Source organism: Nymphalis io, chromosome 4 (genome assembly GCF_905147045.1).
Source record: "Nymphalis io chromosome 4, ilAglIoxx1.1, whole genome shotgun sequence".
NCBI lineage: Eukaryota > Metazoa > Arthropoda > Insecta > Lepidoptera > Nymphalidae > Nymphalis > Nymphalis io.
In genome coordinates this window covers 544,349-572,061 of record NC_065891.1, presented here as the reverse complement: position 1 = coordinate 572,061, position 27,713 = coordinate 544,349, and the positions used below count along the sequence as shown (strand labels likewise).

The following is a 27,713-nucleotide window of genomic DNA, read 5'->3' as shown; positions in this document are numbered from 1 at the left end:
AAATGTTGCATATTAATAAGATTAATTTTCTGTGTGCGAATAATACGAATACGTTTTAAATTTCGAGGGAAGGGAGTTAGATATCTTTCGCATGAATTTATTAAATAATACAGGATATGTAACTGGTATAGATTTGGGTTAAATTTAGTTTAAAGACTAGTTTTTGTCCGCGGTTTAGGGGGCAGGTGGCGCAGGTGCTAGGTATAAAAAGTAGCATATCTAAGTAATATCTTGTGGTTCAGCTGGCTTCTTACCAAATTTCATCAAAATTATTGTGTAGTCGTGAAAGCGTAACCTTTAATTTAAATGCCTATAGCATTTATAATAACAGTATCGATTGGAATATTGTTGATTTAAACCAAATTTAGCAGAATAATTTGTATTCAAAGAAAATAATTGGGAATGTTTTTAAACGTTTTTTCCATATTCGATAACATCGTTTATACACAGGTTCTTGTAGTTTTTATAGTATGTCTATTTGTTATACCTTAACCTCATCTTTTGCTGAGTCTACATTGTTGACGAAAGTACTTCTGGGACGGGATTGTCATAAAGAAAATAACCTTAACCTCCCCCTCCTGTCTTCTAAGTCCTAAGCCCTTCCTCGTGCACGTTTTTGTCCTTATGGTTATTTCCATGCATCTTCATCCATAAGTCTTCAGTAGATATCCGGGTCCTGGGGTGAAGGTTATGTGTGATTCATTAGCCGTAGGCTATGCCATCTCGACTAGTAATGCTTTTATTTATATAAAGAATGACTAATGATATTTAGCCTCCAATTAAGCATAAAACTTGTTTTAGAAGTGGATAATAGTCAAAGGGATCAGGATCGAACCTGCTACTAATACATTGCTAGACTGAATCTAACCATTGCGCTATTGGCGCATGTCACGTCTTGATTTTTAACTGTATAATATTTAATCGTACGATAACAACGGAGTGTATACTTTCACGTATATTATGTGAAAGTACTGAAAGGCTAACCTCGTTCAATTAATTGCTAAATAGTAAGAAGTCTAATTGATACGAGGAAGCCTTAAAACTATTCCTCTATTGTATAAAGCAGATTTATTCTCCGGGTTATGGGGGTGAAATGTTTGGTTGCGTAAAAACCTTTACATTGTAATATGCCCTGCGCAGTTGACTAGTTTTCTTTGGAAATGGGCGCCGTGATCGAAATCGGCTAGGAGGTCATCAGTCTCCACAATTCTTAAAATATATCGTAATATTGATCGCAAATAATTTTGTACTTATACATAATAACTTGAATAAAATATGCGATTAAAACAATATAAGTATAAGCATATTTATTAAACTACAATAAATGTTTTTTTCATTTATGATAAGCTAATGTCCCCTGTTATGCGTTGTCAAAAAAAAAAGCCGCGTGGTCCAGGTTAGAACGCGTGAATCTTAACCGATGATCGTGGCTTCAAACCGTGGCAAGCACCACTGCATTTTCATGTGTTTAATTTGCGTTTATAATTCACTTCGTGCTTGACGGTGAAGGAAAACATCGTGGAGGTGCCACTGCATATGTATAATTTCACTGAAATTCTGCCACATGTGTATTCCACCAACCCGCATAGGAGCAGCGTGGTGGAATAAGCTTCAAAACTGCCCCTCCAAAAATGGAGAGGAGTCAGGCCCAGCTCACTTATATTTTACTTATATTTATTCCTATAGATATGTAATTATCGTTTATTATGTAAGTTTTTTATGACTAAGGTTATTCCGTGTTACTTCAATATTTTGCATTGATAGGTATCGTGTTTTTTTTTATGTTAGATTCCTTGAAAAATGTCGGTACTACTTATAACTATATTTGCAACTCCATACATAAAAAACCGGGCATAAAATTTATTCTTTTGTCAATTGTTAATACTGAATTTACGAGAACCGAAAAATGTCTTAACAAAAGTTCTATTGTCAAGAAAGAATTGAATCGTTTCTTCTAAAACTCAAAATGTTATAAATATTAGTGACAATTATTATCTTCAATATAAAATAGCATTTATCGTAAACTATACATTGATTGCGATGATTACAGAATTAAAAACAATATTTATTGTGGTATAATAATATTTTGATATGTAATGCGAGCGCGTTATCACCAACGATACGAAAGTCAACCACATTTCACGTGATACACAAAAACATAATTGCTTTAACCTTGATTGAAAAGTAGAAAAGCGTCACCGCTGCGGACTGCGGTAACGGTGCTCTGTGCTGCTTCTTACCTTTATAATGTAGTACTTACATCTTCTGGTACATAAACATCCTCCATTACAGCTGCACGTCAGCTGCAAAATAGCAGCTTTGAAGCAGTATTTTTTGTTGCAGTCAACTCTTCCTTCCTAGTTCAATTACTTACTCCTTAAACGATTTTTTGGTGACTTTAATTATCTATTATTTTAAAATAAGTGCATTAATGTACAGACTATTTCAAAAGCGGACTAAAAACTAACAACTTTGACCTTGAAATGACATGACATGGTAGTCGCATTACTATGCAAGTTACTGAATGAGTTGCATAAGAATTAATGTTTCTCTAAGTAACGAACAATAGATGATATTTAATTTTATTATTAAAATTAACATAAAAATATGACGTAACAATGAGAAAAAAATATTTTTTATTATTTTGTGAAACGAAAGATAAGATAACAAATTATAAAAACTATTTTTAGCTTTTAATTTATCTTATTAACATTATGTTATATAACGATTCTAATAATATTCTCAAACGTTGCCATGTTATTAATTTAATTATTAAATTCATAAAATATGTTCAACGGTCATCATTCATTTTAGTCTTTGGCTGTGACGTAATTTTTTTTTTTTTTTTTTTTTTTTTTTTAGAAAAGGAAAGCGGACGAGCATATGGGCCACCTGATGGTAAGTGGTCACCAACGCTCTTAGACATTGGCATTGTAAGAAATGTCAACCATCGCTTACATATCCAATGCGCCACCAACCTTGGGAACTAAGATTTTATGTCCCTTGTGCCTGTAATTACACTGGCTCACTCACCCTTCAAACCGGAACACAACAATATCAAGTATTGCTGTTTTGCGGTAGAATATCTGATGAGTGGGTGGTACCTACCCAGACGAGCTTGCACAAAGCCCTACCACCAGTAATAATGTGTGTGAATGTCAAATTGAGAAAATATGGCGTTTCACGTTGTTATCGAAACATGATTAAATTCAAAATGATTGTGTAGTTAATTAAAGCAAGTCAAAAACGTTTTGTAATTAATAGTATTGTTGAGCTGTCCAGTTAATGTCATGGAATATTTATTTATTCAAAATTAAAATGTATTTAATTCAAGTAGGATCAGGCAAGCACATATAAATTTTCATTTAAAAAATAGATTATATTTAAAGTTACCGCCGGTTTGTAATGTAGATTTCCACGAGAAAAACAGACCAGAAACTGAGTAATATTGAACGAATGATCAATTCCATATTTTCTATGAAACACTAATAACCGTACCATTAATTATATACAGATACAATTACGTCAAAAGAAAATTATAAAACGTATAAAACGCACGTTTCGAGAAGGTATTTCTTCCAGCACACCCGGGAGAGAATAAAAATGACTTAAGAAAAGCATAAGAAGCAGAATTATACATTATATACTTATTTAAAACTTTAATAATTTGCGGCCTTTTGCGGGTGATTTGTTAAACAAAACTGTGTCTTATTTCGTTCTTCTTTCAATCAAGAGAGGAATCAGTGTTTAACTAAACAGCCTCAAGTTACGTTTACAGGTTTACATTTAATGTAAAAAAAATATAAGAGTCTTGGCCGATTGCCAGAATATCTTTTTTTTTAAATATTTAAGCTAGAGCTTGACTGTTATCACACCTGATGGAAAGTGATGATAAAGTCTAAGATGGAGCGCGCTTGCCTAGAAGATTCACCCTAGACTCAAGGTACCCATATTGTAGGTGGTAGGGAAAACGGAGGTCGGGAGGGTATATCTACAAAAAACCAGCGGTTCCATCATCGCCATTGTGTGACGTCACAGGATCGCTTGCCTACTACCGGGTCATCACCAATAGTTAAGGCGCCTTCGAATACGAAACGACACGAAAATGTGTTAAAATTTTAAAGGATCAACTTTCAATCGATTTCTATAAAATATATTTTATTGTATCTAAATGATTTTATTTTTATATTTTTATTCGTTGTAGGGTGCAAATAGTCCTGACCTGATGGTCAAAACCAACAATCAAGGGATTTAAGTTGTAATGTCCACGTGCTTGTAATCAATGTCTCACTCACCCGCTAAAGTGGACCACAATATTTGACGGTAGAATATAATTAAGATATTACACTACGCTCTACCACCTGTGTAATTAATTGTAATTTTGTCATTTGACAATTATGTTATTTACATAATTTCGTTTATGTTTTATTGTATGTGTAGATGATTATGCACTCCGCATTCATTTACAGACATCACCAGAGGTTATTGACCTCCAATATCGTTAGCAATTTTTTGCGCTGCTCTTATAATTGTGTCGAAGGTGAAAAAAAAACTAAAGCTATATTTTATATTTGTGATTATGCTGTACTTATTAGCTTCATATATTATTTACATTACTCTTTTATTATATACACTTATAATTAACTAACTATTTATACCAATAAATGAAGAGCGTGTTTTTGTAATGTCTAATTGATTAATCAATTAAGCCAGTATACATAAAACTTATCCCAGACGATGCCGTGCGTTTAGGAGAAGGTTTAAGTATATAATATTATTACATAAGTAATTGCACTTCGCAGTTTCATCCACCTCGTTAAAATTAGAATATTGACGTGACAAGCGTGAATCATGTTCTTGTATCAAATATTATATTATGTCATTGACATTGGAATAAATATTAAACTTTGTATGAAATATATTTATTATTATGTTCATTTACAGATAATAAATATGGTCATTTCGTTGGTGATCTGCCAAATGACAGGCAATATCATACCTCGTCTATATGACGTCATATGCGAGTTTCGTCCTATACGCGGTATACAACTGACATTTTAGTTCATTCGTTTAAATAATCTCAGTACTTTTGTAGTTATGTGCAATGTTTATTTTTGGAAATGTGCCTCTATAAAGATATAGTATTTTGTAATTTATATAATAATACCACGAAAAAATATTTATTTAAACTTTAAAATTTTAACTTATATCTAACAAAAACTTGAATTTAAAAGACGTTAACTATCGCCGTAAAGTTTTCGAAATTTATATTAATTAAAAATTTACAAAATGTAGGTCATTTTCTTGTGTACACTTAAAAGACAGTAAAATAGATTTATAGGTACATAAATACTTATTGCGTCTTTGTATTACATCCGTAATCCGTAATCCGTAACAGCCTGTGAATGTCCCACTGCTGGGCTAAAGGCCTCCCCTCCTCTTTTTGAGGAGAAGGTTTGGAGCTTATTCCACCACGGTATTCCAATGCGGGTTGGTAGAATTCACATGTGGCAGAATTTCAGTGAAATTAGACACATGCAGGTTTCGTCACGATGTTTTCCTTCACCGTAAAGCACAAGATGAATTATAATCACAAATTAAGCACATGAAAATTCAGTGGTGCTTGCCCGGGTTTGAACCCACGATCATCGGTTAAGATTCACGCGTTCCCACCACTGGGCCATCTCGGCTTTGTTGTATTACATAGCGCTCTGAATTTTACTAATATTTCAAACGAGTAGTTTGTTTATATGTTTGGTTTATTTTCACGGATTTCATAATATTTGCCAGATATAGAAGTCGAATATTGCGTGGTTACATTGAATACTTTTTTAATAATATACATATATATATATTTTTATATATATAATACTTGTTTTAGTACGTATTCTATCGTCCAATTTGTCGTTCAGCCGCTAAATACTTATACTTAAAAAAAATCCAGCTATAGCTGGTTATATTTCTCAATCTTCTTTGTAAAGTTTTTTTCTGAATAACTGGGGCTAGTTACTCAAAAAAGCCCTCCCTGCAAGGAGATCCATTAATTACCGGATGTCCTGTATACATGGCCTCCTATATAGGCCAACATACGTAAGCGTGTAGATTGTGATAATTCAGGAACGGTGGTTCGATTCTAATTATTAATACACCTGTTTTTATGATAATACTTACCGTTTATTAGGAAAAAACCAATACTTTGACCTTTGACCTCGGTACTTATGAACTATGTAATAGTTCAAATTTAAATTACATATGCTAATTTCCTAGTGCTTTTATAGATTAACTCAGTACAGTACAGTAACAGACTGATAATGTCCCACTGCTGGGCTAAAGCCTCCTCTCCCTTTTGAGGAGAAGGTTTGGAGCTTATTCCACCACTCTGCTCCAATGCGGATTGGTAGAATACACATGTGGCAGAATTTCGATGAAATTAGACACATGCAGATTTCCTCACGATGTTTTCCTTCACTGTAAAGCACGAGATGAATTATAAACACAAAGTAAGCACAATTATGAAAATTCAGTGGTGCTTGCCCGGTCTTGAACCCACGATCATCGGTTAAGATTCACGCGATTCATTCATTTATTTATAAATAATATTAAAAAATATTACGTCATGAGGTGAATTCGACTTCGACCAACTCATAAATTAACTCGAATGTCTTGAAATATTATGTAGAAATATGGCCCAGTGATTAAAACATCAATTTTAACTGAATAACGAGTTCAAGCGCGGGCAAACACCATGAAGTAAACGAACGATTTTCTGCCCCGTGTATGTATATAAAGCAACACGCTCTGATAATATGAATGGGTTTAGGTGTATAGTCGAAATACTACCCGTTTCCACTTCAACGCGAAACAATTTGCCTACGTCAATGTCATATAAAAATAACAACTAAAAATAATTTTAATTAGTTTTTTAACATTCAGTCACACTTAACTTGTAATATTTAAACAATGACTTTGTATTTTCTCATATATAACGATAATTTCGTTGTGAAATTTTATCACACAATAAGGATACCTATTTTCATCTTCATTATATATGATGCAAGATTTGTTTTTTTTTTTATAGTGTCAAAATGTAACATATTAATATTTGTGAATGTAATGTTTTGTTAATGTTCTGAATTGTAAAAGAAAATGTTGAAATAAATTATATGAAAGAGATTATTCTAAACATCTTACTTTTTAATTTTAAGAAATTATCTGTTTAATCAAATGTTGTTTTTCAGTCGCTAGTATTGCTGTGAAAATTGCAAATTTGGCACAGTTTCAAAATTTGCTTTCCCACGTCTATTTTAGTTCCTATCACCGCTCAATTTTGTATTGAATCCTTCATTCGTAATATTATTCATGGTAATAAAATTATTATTACGAAATTAACATTAAACTATGATGTTATGTTTTATAAAATATCAACTATTTGTTTCGGCTGCGCACGGGCAGAATAATGGTCTATATGGAACGTTTAAATCGTAATACATATAACTTTACTGGTGGTAGGGCTTTGTACAAGCTCGTCTGGGTAGGTACCACCCACTTATCAGATATTCTTCCACAAAACAGCAGTACTCGGTAGGCGCAGTGGCGATGTAAGCGATGGTTAACATTTCTTACAATGCCAATGTCTATGGGCGTTGGTGACCACTTACCATCAGGTGGCCCATATTTTTTTTTTTTTTATAGAATAGGAAGGAGGACGAGCATGGCCATGGGCCACCTGATGGTAAGTGGTCACCAAACGCCCTTAGACATTGGCATTGTAAGAAATGTCAACCATCGCTTATAGCCAATGTGCCACCAACCTTGGGAACTAAGATTTTATGTCCCTTGTGCCTGTAATTACACTGGCTCACTCACCCTTCAAACCGGAACACAACAATATCAAGTATTGCTGTTTTGCGGTACAATATCTGATGAGTGGGTGGTACCTACCCAGACGAGCTTGCACAAAGCCCTACCACCAGTATATGCTAGTCCGCCTACCAAAACTATAAAAAATAACTCGAAGAGTCTATGCGGTACACGTCAGCAAAGCTCCCAGTGAGCATGATTTTTTCCGACATCTCCAACATTTATCGACATATTTCAGCAAATTGTCGCAAAACCTCAATAAACCTCATGAATCTTCGTCCATTGGTGAATAGAATGAAAATATGTTCGGTAGTTACGGTAGTCGGTTTGAGTTTATCGAGTTCAGACAGCAGACAGACAGACGTGGCGAGGGCGTTTGTTTTATTAGTGACAAATTATTTTTACTAAAAATTTGATCTCTGGTTGGACTTTATGTAATAAAACTTTTACCGATTACATTAATTTAATCGTTAAAGGCATTATCGCCATAAGTAGCTGCGTTATCATTTATTTAAAGTTAAAAAAGTTGGTGTATCAATTTAAAAGTATTGTGGAAGCGAAGACTATAAAAATTTTACTATGTATTTGAAAGAAATAAAGTAAATTGTTGAACGAGCGAAGTTGTATATTTCGAGTAGAAAATGATTTCGTTAGGTTACCTGAAATAGAGCAAAAACTTTTGTTTATTTTTTTTTTGTTAAAAAATAACTTAGTAAATGATTTTTAAAAGGTTTCCTTTACGCAAAAAATCCAGAGGAAAAAAGTTAAATGGTCGCTTTTGTCATTGACTAGGTTTTAGAATAATTCATGTGTGGGTATTTTATAATATATGTTGAAAATGCTCCCTAATAAAAAAAAAACTATAAATGGCATAGGTAGGTACATGTTTCAACCTTAGTTTATTATGATGATGATGCCCTTATGACCATTGTCAGCCACGGCGACCAATCCCAAGAGAGATTAGCCAACTTAGCCTAAAAGAGTTCAGGCGCAGGACCAACGAATTTACGTGTTTTTATAAGCACGGGAAGTGGACCCACTTCCAACTTCTTGACTCGGGGTTGTTACTGAGATTCTTCGGTGGAAAAAACCAATATACTTATATTGGCCTGACCTGTGGTTTGAACTTAGGACCTCGGGCTTATATCGGCGGCTTTATATCTAGCCATTAGAACAACGAGGTAGTCAATTCAGTTGATAAACAGTGTTTAAAGAATTTAGAAGTCAGTGAAATATTCGATAGCCATGAAGCAGACACTATATAGCATATTCAATGATTTCGGCGTGCAAAATACGTGAGGCGTGTTGAAGATACAGGCGAAGTGATTATTTAGCGCGGTAGATAAAGAGATAGTTGGGCAGTTATATTACAAAAAAAACACTGCTTTGCATAGGTAACCGAAACGCAAACCAAATAGTTCAGTGAAAAAAAAGAGATGAAAATAAAATAAAAAGTGGTTGTTCTCTAAGTATATTTTATTGGCACCGCGACATTAAAAATCATCTTTGAAAACGATAGCATAAAATCATCTTTGAAACCATATACTTGAAATAAACAATGCAAATTCTAAACAGTTGAACTCATAAATAAAATAAAATACAGTAAATATCATGTTTCCTTTTTCAAACAATGCGTAAATTAGGTAGTACCTTTTAATTGGATCTTTTTAAAAATAATTCGATTTTATAAGTTACCTAGAAATTGAATAAATCAATGAACATGAGAAACAGTTCAAAGCTATTTGCCTATTTGTATTCCTTTGATAACGTTTTGAAGAGCATTGTGACAATGGCTCCACTCGATCATTATCATGTTTGCTATTGGTAATATCGCAATCGTTTAGGTACATTAGCCATAGAAACAGAAACAGGAATGTGGAGGGGCGAGTCATTGCTCTCCAAACGCTATCATTCGCTGAATCTGTCGACTTTAAATATAATTTTTTGATAAAAAGATTTGTTTTGAAATTACTACGAATTTATATTTTTGGATGAACGTTGCCATACTTTCGCTATGTTAATTGTTTTAAAAAAAAGTACAAAAAGTTAATATCGAATATTATGTTTTTGTTCGTTTGTATTTGAGATATTGAGAAAATTGAGAAATGTAAAATATTGTAAGTATTAACTTATGTATGTAGTAGGTATTGTTTTATTATAGTTCTTATTGAAATTTGGACCCGAATTCAAGATACAAATATTTTAAGAGCATGTTTTGACCTCGCGCAAGACGCTTCGCACGTGTGGCCGGCTCGATGTAGACCACGTGTTTGTTGCGTGATTTTCTTTGCCACTGCCATGCTATATACTGAGATTTGTATTTATAAAAGTGTACTGTGAGCGTGCGCCATGCGCCGTGCCTGCGCTAACACAATCACACATATTGTATCGCGAATGATTATAACTTCTCACTCATAGGCTTTTGTAGCTGATCATTAATTGATTTCCGATTGACATAGTTGTGAATTGTTATTGACTCGATATCAACTCGATTGTTTTGCGTAAATCAAGTATCGATAAATGTTTTTAAAAGCCAGATTGTTGTAATTATTTATTTAATTTTTAATTCTTTGGAACTTAGTCAGTTTCTATTAATATGTTCACTAGAGTTTTGTAAAATAGTAAGTTTTTTAAATTGACGATAAGCGTACTCTTCCAAATTATGGCTCCGTTATGATATGTATATATTTATTATAAGTGATTACATATATGTATTTTAAAGGAATTACAACATATTTTTTGTTTTATTCGATTTTTTTTCTTGTTGAGTCATGTTTTGTAGCTTTTATTTAGCTGGAATTTATTAATATATATTTTAAAACGTTCCTAAATGTATGTAGTGTAAGTGTTATTGTTTGTTACAGATTCGTAGGTGACAAAGGCCAAAATGACGGTGGAGAAGAGCAAAGGGACGGAGAAGAAGGTCCCGCCGGCGACACAAAAAGTAGCGCCGGACGGAGGCTGGGCGTGGATGGTGTGTCTGGGAGTGAGCTTAGTAAATGTGAGTATCTCAATGTCTAATATACTCGCTGTGCTCATCGTCTAACCACGAAATGTACTACCGCTCAAATAATTCTAATGATTTTATTACGCTGGTTCTCCAGTCTGGGTATTTTCTTTGTCGAACTTATATATATATATATACTTCCTATGACTATGAGTATGTATATGTATTACCTCTATATTATATAATTTGAAAGTAATTTGAACTTCGTAGCGTGAAGTTATTTATAGCCTTACGCCAACAAAGGGAACAACTAACTTGAAAATGGTTATTCAGTTCCAACTCAGATGTTTCTGGGACCTTAACTATATATCCTCTTGCCCGTGACATATTCGTATATTAGTCTTGATTCCATCGCGCCACTAACCTTGGGAACTAAGATTTGATGTCCCTTGTGCCTATAATTATACTGGCTCACTCACCCTTTAAACTGAAACACAACAATACCAAGTATTGCTGTTTTACGGAATATCAAGTGGACCGTGGACACCGTAAGAGCCGAGCGCATGACCAGTATCAACAACATACATTGTGGCATAAGTATTCGCAATGATCTTGACATTTATGCAGTTCACACATTGCCGACCTCAAATGTGGCTAGTTTCTTGCTTACATCGGCTTCTGTTGGTGTTCGAAATAACTACCGGTTTGATATTTTGGCACAGCTTCTGGTTCTTTTGCCCTCGATGTCGCCCCCCACAATAAGCTCTTGTCCCCACATACATGATGTGACGATACGAGAGCATCTTTAGTAACATACCAGTCATAGTAAGACATAAAGAAAGTAAACTAAAAGCATTTTTACTGACAAGGGAGTTTGAGCACAAGCGATCATTGCTGCGTCTTTCGTCCCGTTCAGTTTCAAGGCGAGATTAATATACACAACATTTGACAGATCAATTAAAGTTAGAGCACGGTAAGCGTAATGTAAAATAGTATGACCTTACTATAAATAACTAAATTATGTAAATATATTTATGAATGGTTGGTGGAAGGGCTTTGTGCAAGACCATCTTGGTTGGAATCACCCACTCCTCACATATTCAACTGCCAAACAGAAATACTATGTATTATTTTATTTTGGTTTGAAGGGCTAGTAAGCCAGTGTAAGTACAGGCGCAAGGGACATAACATCTAAGATCCCAAGGTTGGTGGCTTGATGTACGAAATGGTTGAAATTTCTTACAGCGAAAATGTGTATGGGCGGTGTTGACCACTTATTATCGGGTGGTCCATTTGTCCGTTTGATTTTCTATTTTATTAAAAGAAAATACTAAAAGACGTTAAATTTTATTTGTCTAATTTGTGTTTAACTGTCATTAAACTGTTTTTGTGAATTTTAAGACTTTTGCTAGGTTATGCTTAAAATAAGAACAAATAAAATAACTAAACCTCGATCTATATTAAATTTATGTTATGTTCTTTATATGAGTTTTAATGGCTTTGTGCAAGAGCATCAAGGGTGGGTTCCACCCGCTCATCAATTGTTCGACCACAAAACATCAATTTTTGTATTGTTGCGTTCCAGCTTGAAGGGTCGCAACATGGAGTAGTGTCTTATACTTCACATACAGCCTGTACTCTATGGGTTACGTTGATTTAACATCAGCTGGTCTATTGGCTCGATTTGTCTGCCTAAAATAAATAAGAAATATATATTCAAAAGCTATTATCTTGTGTTGATACGTGTAATGACAAAGTCGTTTTTTTTTATTCTTTATTTTTATTTATTAGTAAATACATAAATGTTTAATTATTACCCTTTTTAGACAATCTTGATATGATTTCTCAAATATGATAAAGAACTTCTGTGTCATGTTCATATATGACATATATGAGACATGAGTTTGTTGTACTTATGTACATAAATCTCAATTAATTAATAATGATTAATTCGAATCAAAAGCATACAAAAGATAAATTGACAAAACGCGAGGTGCGATATAAAAGATTAAAAAATATATATCTATATCGAAGTATTGTGTATTTTTGTAATAAAAATCACATCGGTCATATTTAAGATATTGAAAATTTTTTGGGTCTCTGTGCCAAAAACGTGATCACGAATGTATTATTATGAGTCACATATATAAATTTGAAATTAATTTGTAAAAAATATGCTAAGTTAGTTATATTATACAACAAATTATGTAAATGTCAATGTGAACATTTACCTGTTCATTTATTTATGATATTTAAACTGCAAATCTTGTATATATACTTAAAATTAATACCAACTGATAAGCCGGTTGGTCTGGTTGGTAGATACTTGCCTTTCACGCCGAAGATTGTGGGTTCGATTTCCAGCCAAGACAGATATTTGTGTGCATGAACATGTCTGTTTGTCCTGAGTCTGGGTGTAATTATCTATGAAAGTATATATTTACAAAAGAAAAGTCGTGTCTGGTTTCCATAGTACGAGCTCTGCTTAGTTTGGGATCAGACGGCCGTGTGTGAATAATGTACCAGAATATTATTATTATTAAAATGATTTCGCGCATCTCGGAAAAGGCTTTAAGAATTTTGTTAAAATTTGTATATAGATAAGGTTTTGTTTTATAAGTTTACCCATATAGCAACCTTTTCAGAAGTAAATCGCTTTTTTTAAAAAAAAAACCTTTATAAATAATACTCGGCCACGTTACCTGGTTACGAGTCTAATTACGAGTATATTATTTTACTCGACTGCCTCACAAGGAGAGTTATGTTTTTCAAGTGGATGTATTTGTCTATTTCTGTAGAGCGTAGCTATAAATCCGCATATTTTATTGCTAATGAAACAAATAATATAAAAATGAAGGTATTTAAAAGTCCATTACAAAACTCTTGTGCAGTTAACTATCTCTATTGATATATTTAAACCTGATGTTTAAAATCAATCAATTCGACACAACCGAAAAGAATTCGGGTGTAGGACCAACGGCTTTACGTGCTTTCCGAGGCACGGGGGCATTGATTTAGGATTATGGTGGATAATGTAAAATACATATAAATCGTTTTCAAGAAATATGCTGGCGGTACCTACCCCGACGAGCTCTGTGCACTCATCATTCATCAAAACTTTTATATACAGCTGATTAAGCTTTATCTCATTGTATATGGGCTTTGTAGATTCCAATAATTATTTGCTATGTAAGAACTTCAATCCATTGCAAGTTATCGACGTATTAACATACAAAGTTGCATGCATGTAAAAACTATGTCAGCAAGTATCATTATTATTATTATCATAAAAACTATTAAAGTAAGCGTAGATCGATAAAATAAATTTTATAATTAACAAAAAAGTGTTTTTTTTTTTTTTTACTGTAATTATAATAAAACTAGCTCTACCCGTCTGCTTTGCACGGGTATAATATACATAAAACGTTGGTATAGTAATAAATAGAACATTATTGTTTACGTCGCACACGCCAGTAAAGCGCAGCTCACATCATATTTCAGCCAATTTTCACAAAACCTTAACGATATGAATACACTGAGTAAAGTTACCAAAGAGAGAAAAAAATATAGTTTTAAAGTAAAATTTGCCGAGTAATATAAGTAGTAAGTTATAATTAATTATAACTTTTAGTTTATGTATGCATATAAGTATATTCTTCTTGATTACTTATTGCTAATATAACTACTTTACTGGTGGTAGAGCTTTGTGCAAGCTCGTTTGGGTAGGTACCACCAGCTCATCAGATATTCTACCGCAAAACAGCAGTACTTGATATTGTTGTGTTCCGGTTTGAAGAATGAGTGAGCTAGTGTAATTACAGGCACAAGGGGCATAAAATCTTAGTTCCCAAGGTTGTTGGCGCATTGTTGATGTAAGCGATGGTTGACATTTCTTACAATTCCTATGCCTAAGGGCGTTTGTGACCACTTACCAACAGGTGGCCCATATGCTCCGCCTTCCTATTCTATATAAAAAAAATGAAAGTTCTATGTAAATATATTTTGGTTTTACTTTTCGTTTCGTGTATTTTAATTATATATTTATATACTGAATCCGCTAACGTGACGTCTATAACTTACATATAAGGAAACGTCGGAATCTTCCACGAAATTCGATTCGGCATGACGTCACTTCGCGTCTCTCTCGGTTAAGTATTTGTTTATCCGACTTAAAAAAACGAAAGATGACTTGCGTTATAAATACTTGCTTACTGAATAAATAAAATATAATGTTATACAACGAGGATAGTTAAACTTTAATCGGAGCAAATCTGCGAAATCAGTTTATATTTTTTTACATTTTATATTGTTTTTGAATTTTCTTTATTTAATAAATTAATATTAAAACATTACGTTTATTTTATTCATACTAATTTATTTATTTTATTCATACAAACTGATGTAAGTGTAGAACAATACTAAAAAAACTTATTCATCAATTCTATTTTTTGTTTAATAAATTGTAAATCATTAAGTAAAAAATAATTGTATTGCCATTAAATAAAATAAATATTTACAATCGCGCATGACTTTAATATGTACTTAGTTCTCATTTTAGTGATCCTTTTTGCATTATTATATTTAGATCCACGTTCTAACCATTGAACCGTCTCTATAGAATAATCATATTAAATACACTTTTAATCATCGCAAAAAAATCGTGTATAGTTTTTTACATAAGTACCCATTAGTAAAAAACTATTTCAAACTAGTTATAGGAGTTCTGTATGGAGTGCTTGGTATATACCGAATTTTATCAAATTGGTTCAGTGGTGTAGCCGTGAAAGCGAAACAGTCGGACAGAGTTTCATTCGCATTTGCAATATTAGTATAGATTATTCAATTGTGATTGGTTATTAATAGTGCGTATAAATTCGGTAGCTTGGAAGAAGATGAGAAGTGAAAACCGTCGAAGCAAGTTTCCGCTACATTATACGTACACCTAAAGTTAATGAGCGTGTTAAAACAAGTCGATCCCAGATAATGGTTTGTGTAATTGTTGTCAATTTAGCTGTTTAGTAACGTTATGTATGTAGGTATTTTGTATTGAACTTCCTCGCGTGTCTGTTTATGAAACTAATAATAATTACGGTTGCTTAACCGCTCGTCAGCTTGGAGTCATATACTTCAATGATACAATTATTACTTATACGCATCGCTATTGATGCATTCGTTATGATGGTCGCTGATTATCATCATTGATATCACGTGAACTTATCGACAGTGTTTGTTATTGTTTTAACAATTTAACGTGCATTTAATATTGCTATCGATATTAGAGATGGTCGAGTTGATAAAATGTCAATTTTAAACGAATTGCGTGATCAATTACCTGATTTTTTCATGTTGATCGTCTCATGATCAAAGATAAAGGTAAACCTCGCAAGGAAACCTCCATGTACGGACGATATTTTGCCACACGAGTCCATTAATACGCCCTGGATCAGCGTGATGGACTAAGCTTTCAATTGTAAGTTGAGGAGAAAAAGGGTATTTTAAAGAAATTTAAAATACTTGTAAATATTTGTAAAGAATTAAATTATAAATAAACGAATTGTAGGAATCATCTTCAACCTTTATTTCTTTATTCAAGCTATATTTCTTGTTTACCGTCAATTTGTCGCGTAGAAAATAGATTTTGTTTTGGCACTAACATCGCCAATTTGAACAAATCTTCTAAGATTGCATATATTTAAAAATCTAGTTTAATTAATGTTCAATAAACTGTTACAAATAATCGATTTATTTTAGGAATAATTTGCGTAAAAATTATCTTATTAACCTTCTAATTCTTTTTAAAATGTGACATATATAAACTGATTTATATAATAATAATTATACTTGAATCGTTATAGTAATGTGAGCAATAACATGTATGTACTTGAGTGTTTAATCTTATACTTCTTGAGAATTATGCAAATAATAAATAATTGCATTATCTATAACATTCTGCAATATATGTATCCAATACCAACCTGCAGTGGATCAGTGTACAATATGCAAAAGTATATGCTGTGAAAAAATATACTCCACATAATGAAAGATATACTCCAATCATCAATACTATAAGATGCAGGCACTTACCAACACTTTTGAATCGACGGAAGATAAATGATATTTAAAGCCATCACCGGTTCGAAATGTGAGCGCAAGTAACTCGTATTTACTCTTTTTTATTAATCATATAATAATCACTTACACTTAAATTTAATATATCTCATTATAAGATAATTTATTACATATATACTCTATCGTACATCATACATATCAATACAGCGAGAGCAATTAAAATGTTTTAGTGAATAAATCAATATCAAAGAAGCAATAGCGATCTTTTTCCAATAACGCTTTTCCCAGTCATTGTTATTTCAATAGATTGCATTCGTTAAGTACAACCTTCCACTTAATTAGTACAAATTATTGGATTACACATTTTTAATTATAATTCAAGATACTTGTTTGATCTTGAGTTTCATCATTGTAATACAAGTTATTGTTGTATAATTATGATGAGTTTTGACGTTTGTCAGGCGTTTCTTACAATTTATTATTAAGTGGCAAATTGTGTTCGTGTATTAAAATCGTTTGTCCGAATGAGATTATTTTTAGACGTATTATTTGCTCCACTTGTACAAATATGGTATGTAATAATTTAGTTATACATCAAAGGAGTCGAGTACCTAAAGTAAAGGTGTTTGTAAATCGTACACACTTTGTCCGCCCGATTTTTTTTATACAATAGTAAGGCGGACGAGCATATGGGCCACCTGAAGGTAAGTGGTCACCAACGCCCATAGACATTGGCATTGTAAGAAATGTTAACCATCGCTTACATCACCAATGCGCCATCAACCTTGGGAACTGAGATGTTATGTTCCTTGTGCCTGTAATTACACTGGCTCACTCACCTTTTAAACTGAAACACAACAATACCAAGTACTGCTGTTTTGCAGTAGAATATCTGATGAGTGGATTGTACCTACCCAGACTAGCTTGCACAAAGCCCTACCACCAGTAGAAATATTGTTGCACTTTAACACATTAGAGATATTCGTGGGTTGAGCCATTTGTGGATGACATGGTGATCTTTGCGAATACGAAATATTTGATCAAACAATGCAATACAACTATGCGAACTTGCCTATCTAGAAATGAATATAGATTGTTATATTTTTAAACAATGGCATAGTTTACATAATATTTTTACTTTATTTATAGAACAGTACGTAAATAATGCAATAGGTTATTACTATGCTTTTTCCAAGGGCATCCTCCCACGCAGACCGTTTCGAGTGAAGCAACACAGCCCGCGACAACAGACTCGAATAATCGTAACTTTATCACGAAATAAATATTAATTTTTAAGGTCATTGCCATTCTTTGGACATTATGAATGTTACTGTTTTGTATATTGTTTATGTGTTTTCATGATTTGTTTCACTCGTATGATCGTGTATATATAATATATAGTATAATATTTGATACCACCAGTGGGTGGTATCACATATTATACCGCCCAAAAGCAATACTCAGTATTGTTGTGTTCTGGTTTGAAGGATGATTGAACCAGTGAAACAATCAAGGGACATAACATCTTAGTTTCCAAGGATGGTGGTGTATTGGCAATGTAAGGAATGGTTAATTATTCGACGGCGCCAATGTTGCCGGTGGTGGTCTGTAAGGTGGTCCATTTGTCCGTCCGGTTATCTGTACATAGGAATTTATAGAACTAAAGGATTCATAGTGAAATACTTTAATCGAAAAATAATTATTAGTTAACAGTGATGGCCCTGTGGTAAGAATGCGTGAATCTTAACCGATGATCGTGGGTTCAAACCCGGGCAAGCACCACTGAATTTTCATGTGCTTAATTTGTGATTATAATTCATCTCGTGCTTTACGGTGAAGGAAAACATCGTGAGGAATCCTGCATGTGTCTAATTTCACTGAAGTTCTGCCACATGTGAATTCTACTAACCCGCATTGGAGCAGCGTGGTGGAATAAGCTCCAAACCTTCTCCTCAAAAAGAGGAGAGGAGGCCTTTAGCCCAGCAGTGGGACATTCACAGGCTGTTACGGTAACAGTGATAGAAGCGAGCGTTTAACTTTCAATTATAAAGTAGATGAAAACAAAGTATTTATTAAGTGTATGTCATACTCGTCTGTTGTACACTATATACATAAAAAAATATATGGAACGAATTTAACATAATATACGCGTTTGTCCAATACGGCGGCTTTATCCCTTAATAGCGATTTTTCCAAACGACCTTAGGGTTAGAAGTTTGCAAAGAGATGAGCAGGTGGTGCAATAAAAATTCGAATAGTATTTATAAATATATATAAAGCTTTATACAAGGAGATAATTTTTCCGATGAAATTTTAACGATCGAGTTCAACGTTGCATCGATCGTTTCAAACAAATATTATATATAATTATATAATTTTCTTCCAGTTTTCAACGCGTTCCCTCGAGCCGTCCTTCGGTTTATTATTTAAGGACCTGTTGGATGACCTCGGTGTCCATACGACGGGCGCGTCATTCATCGCCAGTACACTCGACTCCGTGGTGAACTTCTCCGGTTTCTTCGTGGGCCCCGTGATAAAGACGTTTTCTTATCGAAAAGTGTGCTTCGTTGGATCGACGATATGTGCACTCGGACTTCTGTTCACCGCTCCAGCCAACAGTATGGGTCATATATTGGCCACGTACAGTATATTGGGAGGTAAGGGTTCATTTATTTATACTTTTACACTACTTATATATCATGTCGAGATTTTTTCTTCGGTTCTTCATGTGACTGACATTGAAGCAACGCAAACAATACGTTCGCGCATCCTTTTTTCCTTGTATCATAAAATATATAAAAAATGGTGCGCAACGTTGTTTTTATTGCTCGTTCTATAGCGTTCTAAAGTAAATAATCTTTTGTATGATGTTTGGTTAAAAAATACAACTACAATGAATAAATCAATAAAGTTATTTCTTAATACTTTTTAGTTATAATTAGTCGATTTCTGCATTCAAAGCCGCAATGTATTATAACTATTTAAAAAAATTCGCAATGTATTATAACTATTTAAAATAGAATGATGACTCCTAAATAAAAACGAAATATATTTAATATTGTATGGGAAGTTTCGTTAACTTAGTAATTTTGTGAATCCCCAGAGTCGGACAGTCTGTGTTATCATTGCTAAGAATTAATACTGAGTGCAATTTACTTTAATGACGTCATACGTGTTGAACTGTGAAAATATTGAATAACGGTTAACGATGACTAACAACAGCTTGCCCTTGCTCTGATAACTTATTATGACTTGATGCGAGCGAGAGACGTTCTAAGAACTTATATCAACGAATGAAGTTTAAAAAAATTCATATAATAACTTACCTTTTAAGAAGAAAAACCATTGAATTCTCTTGAAAGTTCGTGTGAGCGAGTCGAGATATTCAAGGTCACAAGTCCAGAAAATTGTTTTCTTTTTTGTATAAATATCTAGTTTACTTAACTAAGCTTGGAGCTATATGAAAAGTTGTAGAGCGTAGTTACGCTATAAAGGTGTTAATAATATTCATACATTTCACTATTCTCGCTATACAATATACAATAAACAATAGTTACAAGTAAGTCACAGATTCTTGAATCACTAATGTAATTTCTGCACTATATAATCCTGCGCTGTTCGCCTCCTCCCTTGAGAACGGTCGCCGTGGCCAGGAAGACGTCAGCGTTTAATATAGAAATGGCTGACAATAAAAAAAAAACAACACAATGTCCAATTGCAGATATAGTGCACAAGCGTATGCGTAAATACTGATACACTTTACGTTCACCTACCCTTATCATAAAACAAACGCCAACGCTGCAATTCTACTCGTAACTCATGCCAACTGTTACGGAGTTTTTGACAGAAAAGCTAAATGGTCCGGTTTGTGATTCAAACTCTTTTTTTATAGTATATATATACGTAGCCGGACGACCATATAGGCCACCTGATGGTAAATGGTCACTAACGCCCATAGACAGCGTTGTAAGAAATGTTAACCATCTCTTACATCGCCAATGCGCCACCAACCTTGGGAACTAAGATGTTATGTCCCTTGTGCCTGTAATTACACTGGCTCGCTCACCCTTCAAACCGGAACACAACAATACCAAGTACTGCTGTTTTGCGGTAGAATAAAAAGCGGGACCTTGGAATCTGCCCATTGAGCTTTCACGTGATATTGTGCAATGAAAATGTTTACCCAGAGTACAAAGTACAACAGTAGTACAGGAATGAGATTAATCTGTTCGCGTGATTCATGCACAGACGGTCAATATTTTAATAAATATTTGCAATGTAAATCGTTGATGATAATATTGCATCTCTATTATATTTGATATTTTCGTTATAAAGTACTTTCATTATTCAAAATATATATTAGTCATTAAATATATATTTTGTTCAAATATCGGTTCATCAGGTTCATCTAAATTTCAATGACTTCTAAGCAAATGAAATCCCTGGAACCATTTCTGTATAATTATGTTAATATTTATATGAAATGTCAATATATATATATATATATATATATATATAATATTAAATAATCATTATTTTGTAAGCATTAGGCACGTTACGAGAAAGATTAAAATAAATAAATGCATGCTTCAAAGAAAATCCATAAGTAGCACAATGCATACTCACCTATTATCCTCATAAACCGGAAACTATTAATTTGCTTATAGGTATTAATTAGTTTAGTATTTGATCTGCAAACATCGCATTGTAGTTTTAGATTAGCCACGACTGAAACTCATTGGCTTCTAACTTCTAAGGCAAAGGTTATCCGCATCACACGATAACATGAAAGGTATATTTAAATTTCAGTAACAATAATATTTTATGCACAATGATTAGTTTCCAATATCTATTAAAAACTGAAATAGTTAATTTTTATATGATTGTTAATCTAAATAAACGGTATCATCTATTAATGCTGTTCATGTGAAACGTTTATTGCTGCGCCTTGGGGTTGAGAACGGCTCGTAAGCCGTGACGGCTTGACGTTTCCTACTCTTTACTTATTGGTTTTAATTATGGATTATTTCAATAACCATCGACGTTTATCTGCTGGGCGCCCGTAACTGCTACATAGTTTTAAGGGTATATTAGTTAATGCTTCTTCTTTATAATGACAAATCAATGATGATAGAGAGAGAGAAATAGTGTTTAATTAAACAGCCGCTAAAAATGTTTATAAGATGGTTAGTCTCCTTTGAGAATAGTCGCCGTGACCGAAATCGTTCAGAAGTACCTTATTATTATGTTTTTATATTAAAGAAAGTTTTAAATATATTAAAGGTAATACTGGCAAGTTCCCATACAACATATTATTTGACATCGATTTGCAGTACGAAAAAATGTAAAAACAATATGGATTCACAGACCTTCAAAATAAATAATCACTAATATTTTTCGTATGAGAATGCTTACAAAACACATATATCATTATTGCCCTTATGTCAATATGAAAGTAGGTTTTGATAAAATCAAATGAAGTGTGATCTGCGTTATTGATGTGTCACTTCAAATACTCAATAATAGTTCTCTGTTCTTTAGTATTTTCGATAATGGTAGCACTCGGTTATCAGTATGTAATATAATTTGAGTCTGATTATGATTTAGATGTTTTAATATTTATCATACGCAATTGGTACTACCTGTATATATTTAATGACGTATATTTAAAACTTGCTTTTACTTTGTAATGTGAATAAGTTATTTACTTATTTTGGTACATGACACTTTAAGGCGCCTAATAGACACTCAGATAAAATCTCGCCTTTGTTCTTTAAATTATTTAAACGTTCCGATTCTATGCCGTTTAGTTGTCTATTTGATTGCAACCGTCTGTCCGATTGTGTATCATAGATATTATTATAGATTTTATCATTTAACTTTTCTTTGTTATGTAACCTAAATTCTTTCTAAGATAAACCAAACCCGTGATTCACTTTCAATGACGTGCGAAATACACGATGTGTGAGTGCGAATCGTTCTAAATTGTTTACTATCAAATATTTTACTTCATAAATATTTATTAATAATATCCTCAAAGTGGTTGATATTTTTTGTTCGACGTCAATGATATGGAATCAAGAGATAACATCTGATTACAAAGTAGTATGCTTGACACACAAAAGCATGTCCTCCTTTTTATATAACGCTAGATGGCTCCTGTGATTTCTTTCACGAGCCAGATACGTGCCGATTAGGTGACTTTCACATATCGATTTTTGTATTTCAATGACTTTGTTTATGAAACTGGATAAATAAATACGTCACGCAATAGTTAGACCTGCCTGCTTAATGCATACTTTAACCGACTCGTTATAGGCTAGTAGCTGGCGTTTGAAGCTTCAGATATCGCATATGTCTTTCTTTAAAGAAAGTCTGAGCAAGAAAGTGCTTAAAGCCGTTGGTTCTGCGTCGGATGTGTCTCCAACCGTGTTGGATTGCTAGGCCAACAAACTATAAGAATGAAGGAATAAGAAAGTGCACTTTTTTTGCGCATACTCATATGTAACATAATATTTCCTACGCAGTAAGCCAGTTGTAAAGATTGGTCGCTGTTGCAGAAACTGTGGGTAGTTATAGGGTTTCCATTAAAAAAATTAAAATCTGTAATCTTCTTGTAAATATCATAGTTACTGGTCGCTCTATGTCGAGAACTATAAATTGTGTAAAATATTGTGTCAGGCCGAATTTGTAGTTTTATGAACTCTCTATCTAGAACTCTTCTACTAACAGCAGAGGTCATTTAAAGTAATGAAAAGAAGATGTTTTTAAAAATATAACTATTGTTACTTTGACCTGGAACAGCTTAACTCGCATACACGCAGTCACTCCCGCGCTGTCTTCGCGAAGAGAAAATTTCTTGGTCGATTGATAGAGGGCATGATTATGGCATGATATTTCTTTGACTGCAAACTATGAAAATAAAATAATTCGTGAAAACACGAATTGAATGGCTTATATTTACATGTAAATTAAAAAAAATAACTTGTGAGGTGGAGTGACGAGAGTAAATTGAATTCGAAACGATGACGTAAGAGGAAATAGCCGTTCTTTGAGTAAAGTTAAAGGAAATTATGGTCTGAACTCTGAACGTGTAGTACAAGCGCGCATGTAGAATGAGTGACGAGGCGAAAGGAGAGTCGAATCGCGACACGAGTGTGTCAACGGTAAGCTCGTCTCGCCTCACTTATCACGTCGTTCATGACGTTTGATTGGAAGCGGTCTTTGGACGAGAGTCAAAGGGTGAAATGGAGAACTTTGTCAGTGTTGCCGATGTGATAGCGTGAAATGAACAGAAATATAAAAAAATGATACTGATAGTTTTCAATCCATTATCGCTAGGACTGAAAACATTTATACAAATATTAACGAGAACTTTTTTCAGTGTCTTTTCCGTCTGAATTGCATACATCAAATCAACAATTTGTAAAAACTTTTAACATTTGGAAATATTTATATATTATACATATAATAGAAATGCACCGCAGATTCTGTTAGAAGTTGTACATTGTTTTTTTTTTGGGATGAAATTAATACCCTGCGATTGGCTAAAAGCTTACTCTTGTTTATGTTATTTACCAATGTTCGCCAAATTTCGTTATGTAGGATAATGAGAAGGGGTGAATGTCATATTAAAATAAGAGTCCTATGCCTGAACGTAGATGGCTAAAAGGTAAAAGGAACATCAAAGACATACTTACTTGTGCGTAATGATACAAGCTAGTAATGTAATATGAGTAACTGAGAGTATCCTATATTATAAAAAAAGAAATCTCGCTGAGTTTCTTTCGCCGGTTCTTCTCAGGTTTGAGGTGTTTATTTCCGAACCGGTGGTAGATTTATGACAATCAATAAGTAAGGCTTCTACGCTTCTATATTGAATTAAGATTTTGACTTACCACTAGAAAAATAGATCAAGAGAAACATTACACAGGACCAAAATATGTGGGATAATGGCAAATGAATGATAACAGTGATAATGTTGAATGTTAAACTAATTCTTATAACAGTTTTTTTAATGCAATAATATAGTTATAGTATGTGTTTGTTGTGTTGGTTGTTCTTTTGGAAGTTGTTGTAAATAGTCAGGCTTTCAACTCTTAGTTATTGAAATTTTGGACTCAAGTTATGAAGGTGTCAATTTTGTTTTTGAGTATTTCAGTATATTTGTTATGTACGCAAACTGTTTTCGTCTTGCATATCTTAAACTCTTAAAATTTTAAATTAAAACAATTTCTTCCGCTGAATAATGAACACCTGATCCAAGTTTTCATTAAATTCTGTGCAAAAGTTTTCTTATAAAAATACTAATGAATCCGGCCGAATTTAGGCTACGAGACTATTCTATTTTATTTTAACATTCTTTTTTCATGTGTACACTTACAACTGTATGAAGGTATTATAATGAATACATAACAATTGCGATATTATATTTTGGGTCAACATGAACGATTCATTTGTTTATTATAATAAAAGTATTATTTTGTTACATATAACAATAAATGGATTCCAGGAAAAGCCCCATCTACATCTTTGTGTTCAAAGACGACGCTAATAAAATAGACAGATATTGAATCTATTCATCTATACAAATAAATAGAAGTATTTTAAGGCAATGTTTAGTTTTATTTCATCAAAATTTGTTGAGTCTATCACATGACGCAAATTAAGCGGTATTTATCAATCATTTTCATTTAAAAACCAAAGCAGTTTGAGACGTCGCTTTAAGTATGATCTTATTGACTTTGTTGCATGACATTTGAATGGTGTGAAATTAATTGCTAGTAAACGTAATGAGTTAAAATTTGAGATGTTATTATTACTAGCAATGTAACTTTATTTAGTTAAATGATTTCATTCTATACATAATATGTGTATCTCTGATAAATTTTACTTAAATTATTACACTATTTTAGTAGTAATTTTTATTTATAATACGTTTTCTTCCAGGGTTCGGTGTTGGATTAGCGTCATCATCATCTTTTGTCTCACTCAATCATTATTTCTCAAAGAAACGTGGGCAGGCTGTTGGCCTGTCTATGGCTGGTACAGGGTTCGGTCTGATGGTCATGCCTCAACTAGTCAAACTGCTGCTTAGTGAATATGGGTTTAGATGGACCGTTATTATATTGGGCGCTTTGGCCTTTCACGCTGTACTCGGATCATGCTTACTTCAGCCTGTTAAGAGACATCTTATAGACGTACCGGTTGACTGCGAGATGCAGTTAGTGAAGGTTAGTTCATTAAAGCAACTCCTAACTCTACCAATGATAGGCTTCTTGTATAATATCCTATGTCTTCGCTTAGTTTTTGGGCAATAATATTACTAAACATGTAAATGTAAAGATGTAAAATTAATTTAAATTTCGATTATGATTCTCTCAGGAAATGGAGTGTATACACGAGAGCGATGAAGAAGCTGATGATAAATTTGAAATCAATCCGCTCGTCACGCATCCAATGCCCAAGTTGACCAAGCAGAGGTCTAACGTCAACATGAACCATCCTTCAGTCCGGACCGTGGGCCTCCCTCGTGCGAAGACGTGCGACAAACCCCTTCAGGAATTTGATGGCACCACAAAACCAATTGTCGGCTTGACGAGCGCCGCCTCGGTGGCCGCCATGCAGCGCGTCACGTCCAGCAGCAGCATGACCGAAGCGGCCCGGAAGAGGAAGGTGTCCGTCATATCGAATATATCCAACATGGACTTCACCGGGAGTTACCTGCAGCTGTATCTCGATGTTAGTATAACACTATTGAACCACATCCAAATTTACATCAGCACCCATTCTTTTCTTTTAATATAATTTGCAAGTTTTATATTAGTGTTATTACTATTTATTTAAAAAGAAACCTTAAATATCATTATAATTATTCTTTGAAAAAATATAAAATTATTCTTTGAATTCAAGGAGATAGCATATTTCTAGATTTTACTGGAAAACATCATCCACATTTGCCCATTCAGTCCTAATTAATATATTTTGAATATGACAAATAACTTTTTGAAATGTGATGACATATGGCGTTACTATTATTTCAGACAGTAGATGACGACACGTTACAAATGAAAGCGTTCAAGAAAATCGAACAAGAACAAGTACAAAAGAAGCAGGGCTTCTTCAGGAAGTTTATCGCGTTGATGGACTTGGATCTGTTGAAAGACTGGTCCTTCCTAAACCTCTTGCTCGGGCTCTCGTTGTTCTGGAGCGGCGAGTTGCAGTTTAGGATGTTAACGCCATTTTTTATTAGAAGTTTAGGCTATAATATGAACGAAACAGCGTTCTGTTTGTCCATGACGGCTATAACTGATATCGGAGTGCGTTTGGTATTGCCGCCGATCTTCGACAGGATCGCGGTCACTAAGAAAATGATATTTTTCATTTCGGCTTTCTTCTTAGCCGCTACTAGATCAGGTGAGTTATTAACCTTATGTGAATTGTTGATTGTAAATAAATAATAGTTATGTATTCAAGTGCAATTTCTTTGAACAAATTGAAAGTAAAATTTCTAGGTCAAATTTGAGTACAAAGTATATAATTTATATGTGACACTTGAGTAAATATTTTCTGGCACAAGGTTTTTCGTCTTGTGTGGTTGTACGTATACTGTATTGCACCTTAACTATTGGTAATATCCTAAAATTTTTTTAGCGCTTAAGATAGAAACAAATCGTAAACATAATATAATCCGATAATCCTAGTTTCCGTTGGCTGCTTGCCTCGCGTGTGAGTTTTGCTGTCTCTGTTTTTTGTTGGCAGGAGTTAGGTCTTCTATTAAGTGAAAGCCAAACAAACAATCGAAATTCACTTTCGTATATAATAAGATCTTCATCTT

The 27,713-nt window shown here is 33.5% G+C and overlaps 2 protein-coding genes across 2 annotated transcripts in view; both read left to right on the top strand.

The window, feature by feature from the left end:
* Nucleotides 1–27,713, top strand: part of LOC126781668 (uncharacterized) — a 396,382-nt gene that overhangs the window by 112,358 nt on the left and 256,311 nt on the right. The window lies entirely within an intron of this gene.
* LOC126781672 (uncharacterized) overlaps nucleotides 1–27,713 on the top strand; it is a 37,901-nt gene that overhangs the window by 5,879 nt on the left and 4,309 nt on the right. The window contains exons 2-6 of the mRNA XM_050506631.1: nucleotides 10,725–10,861; nucleotides 19,263–19,533; nucleotides 25,826–26,109; nucleotides 26,261–26,617; nucleotides 26,920–27,292. Coding sequence (XP_050362588.1) covers nucleotides 10,748–10,861; nucleotides 19,263–19,533; nucleotides 25,826–26,109; nucleotides 26,261–26,617; nucleotides 26,920–27,292 — 1,399 coding nt within the window. The 5' untranslated portion in view covers nucleotides 10,725–10,747. The remainder of the gene's footprint in view (nucleotides 1–10,724; nucleotides 10,862–19,262; nucleotides 19,534–25,825; nucleotides 26,110–26,260; nucleotides 26,618–26,919; nucleotides 27,293–27,713) is intronic.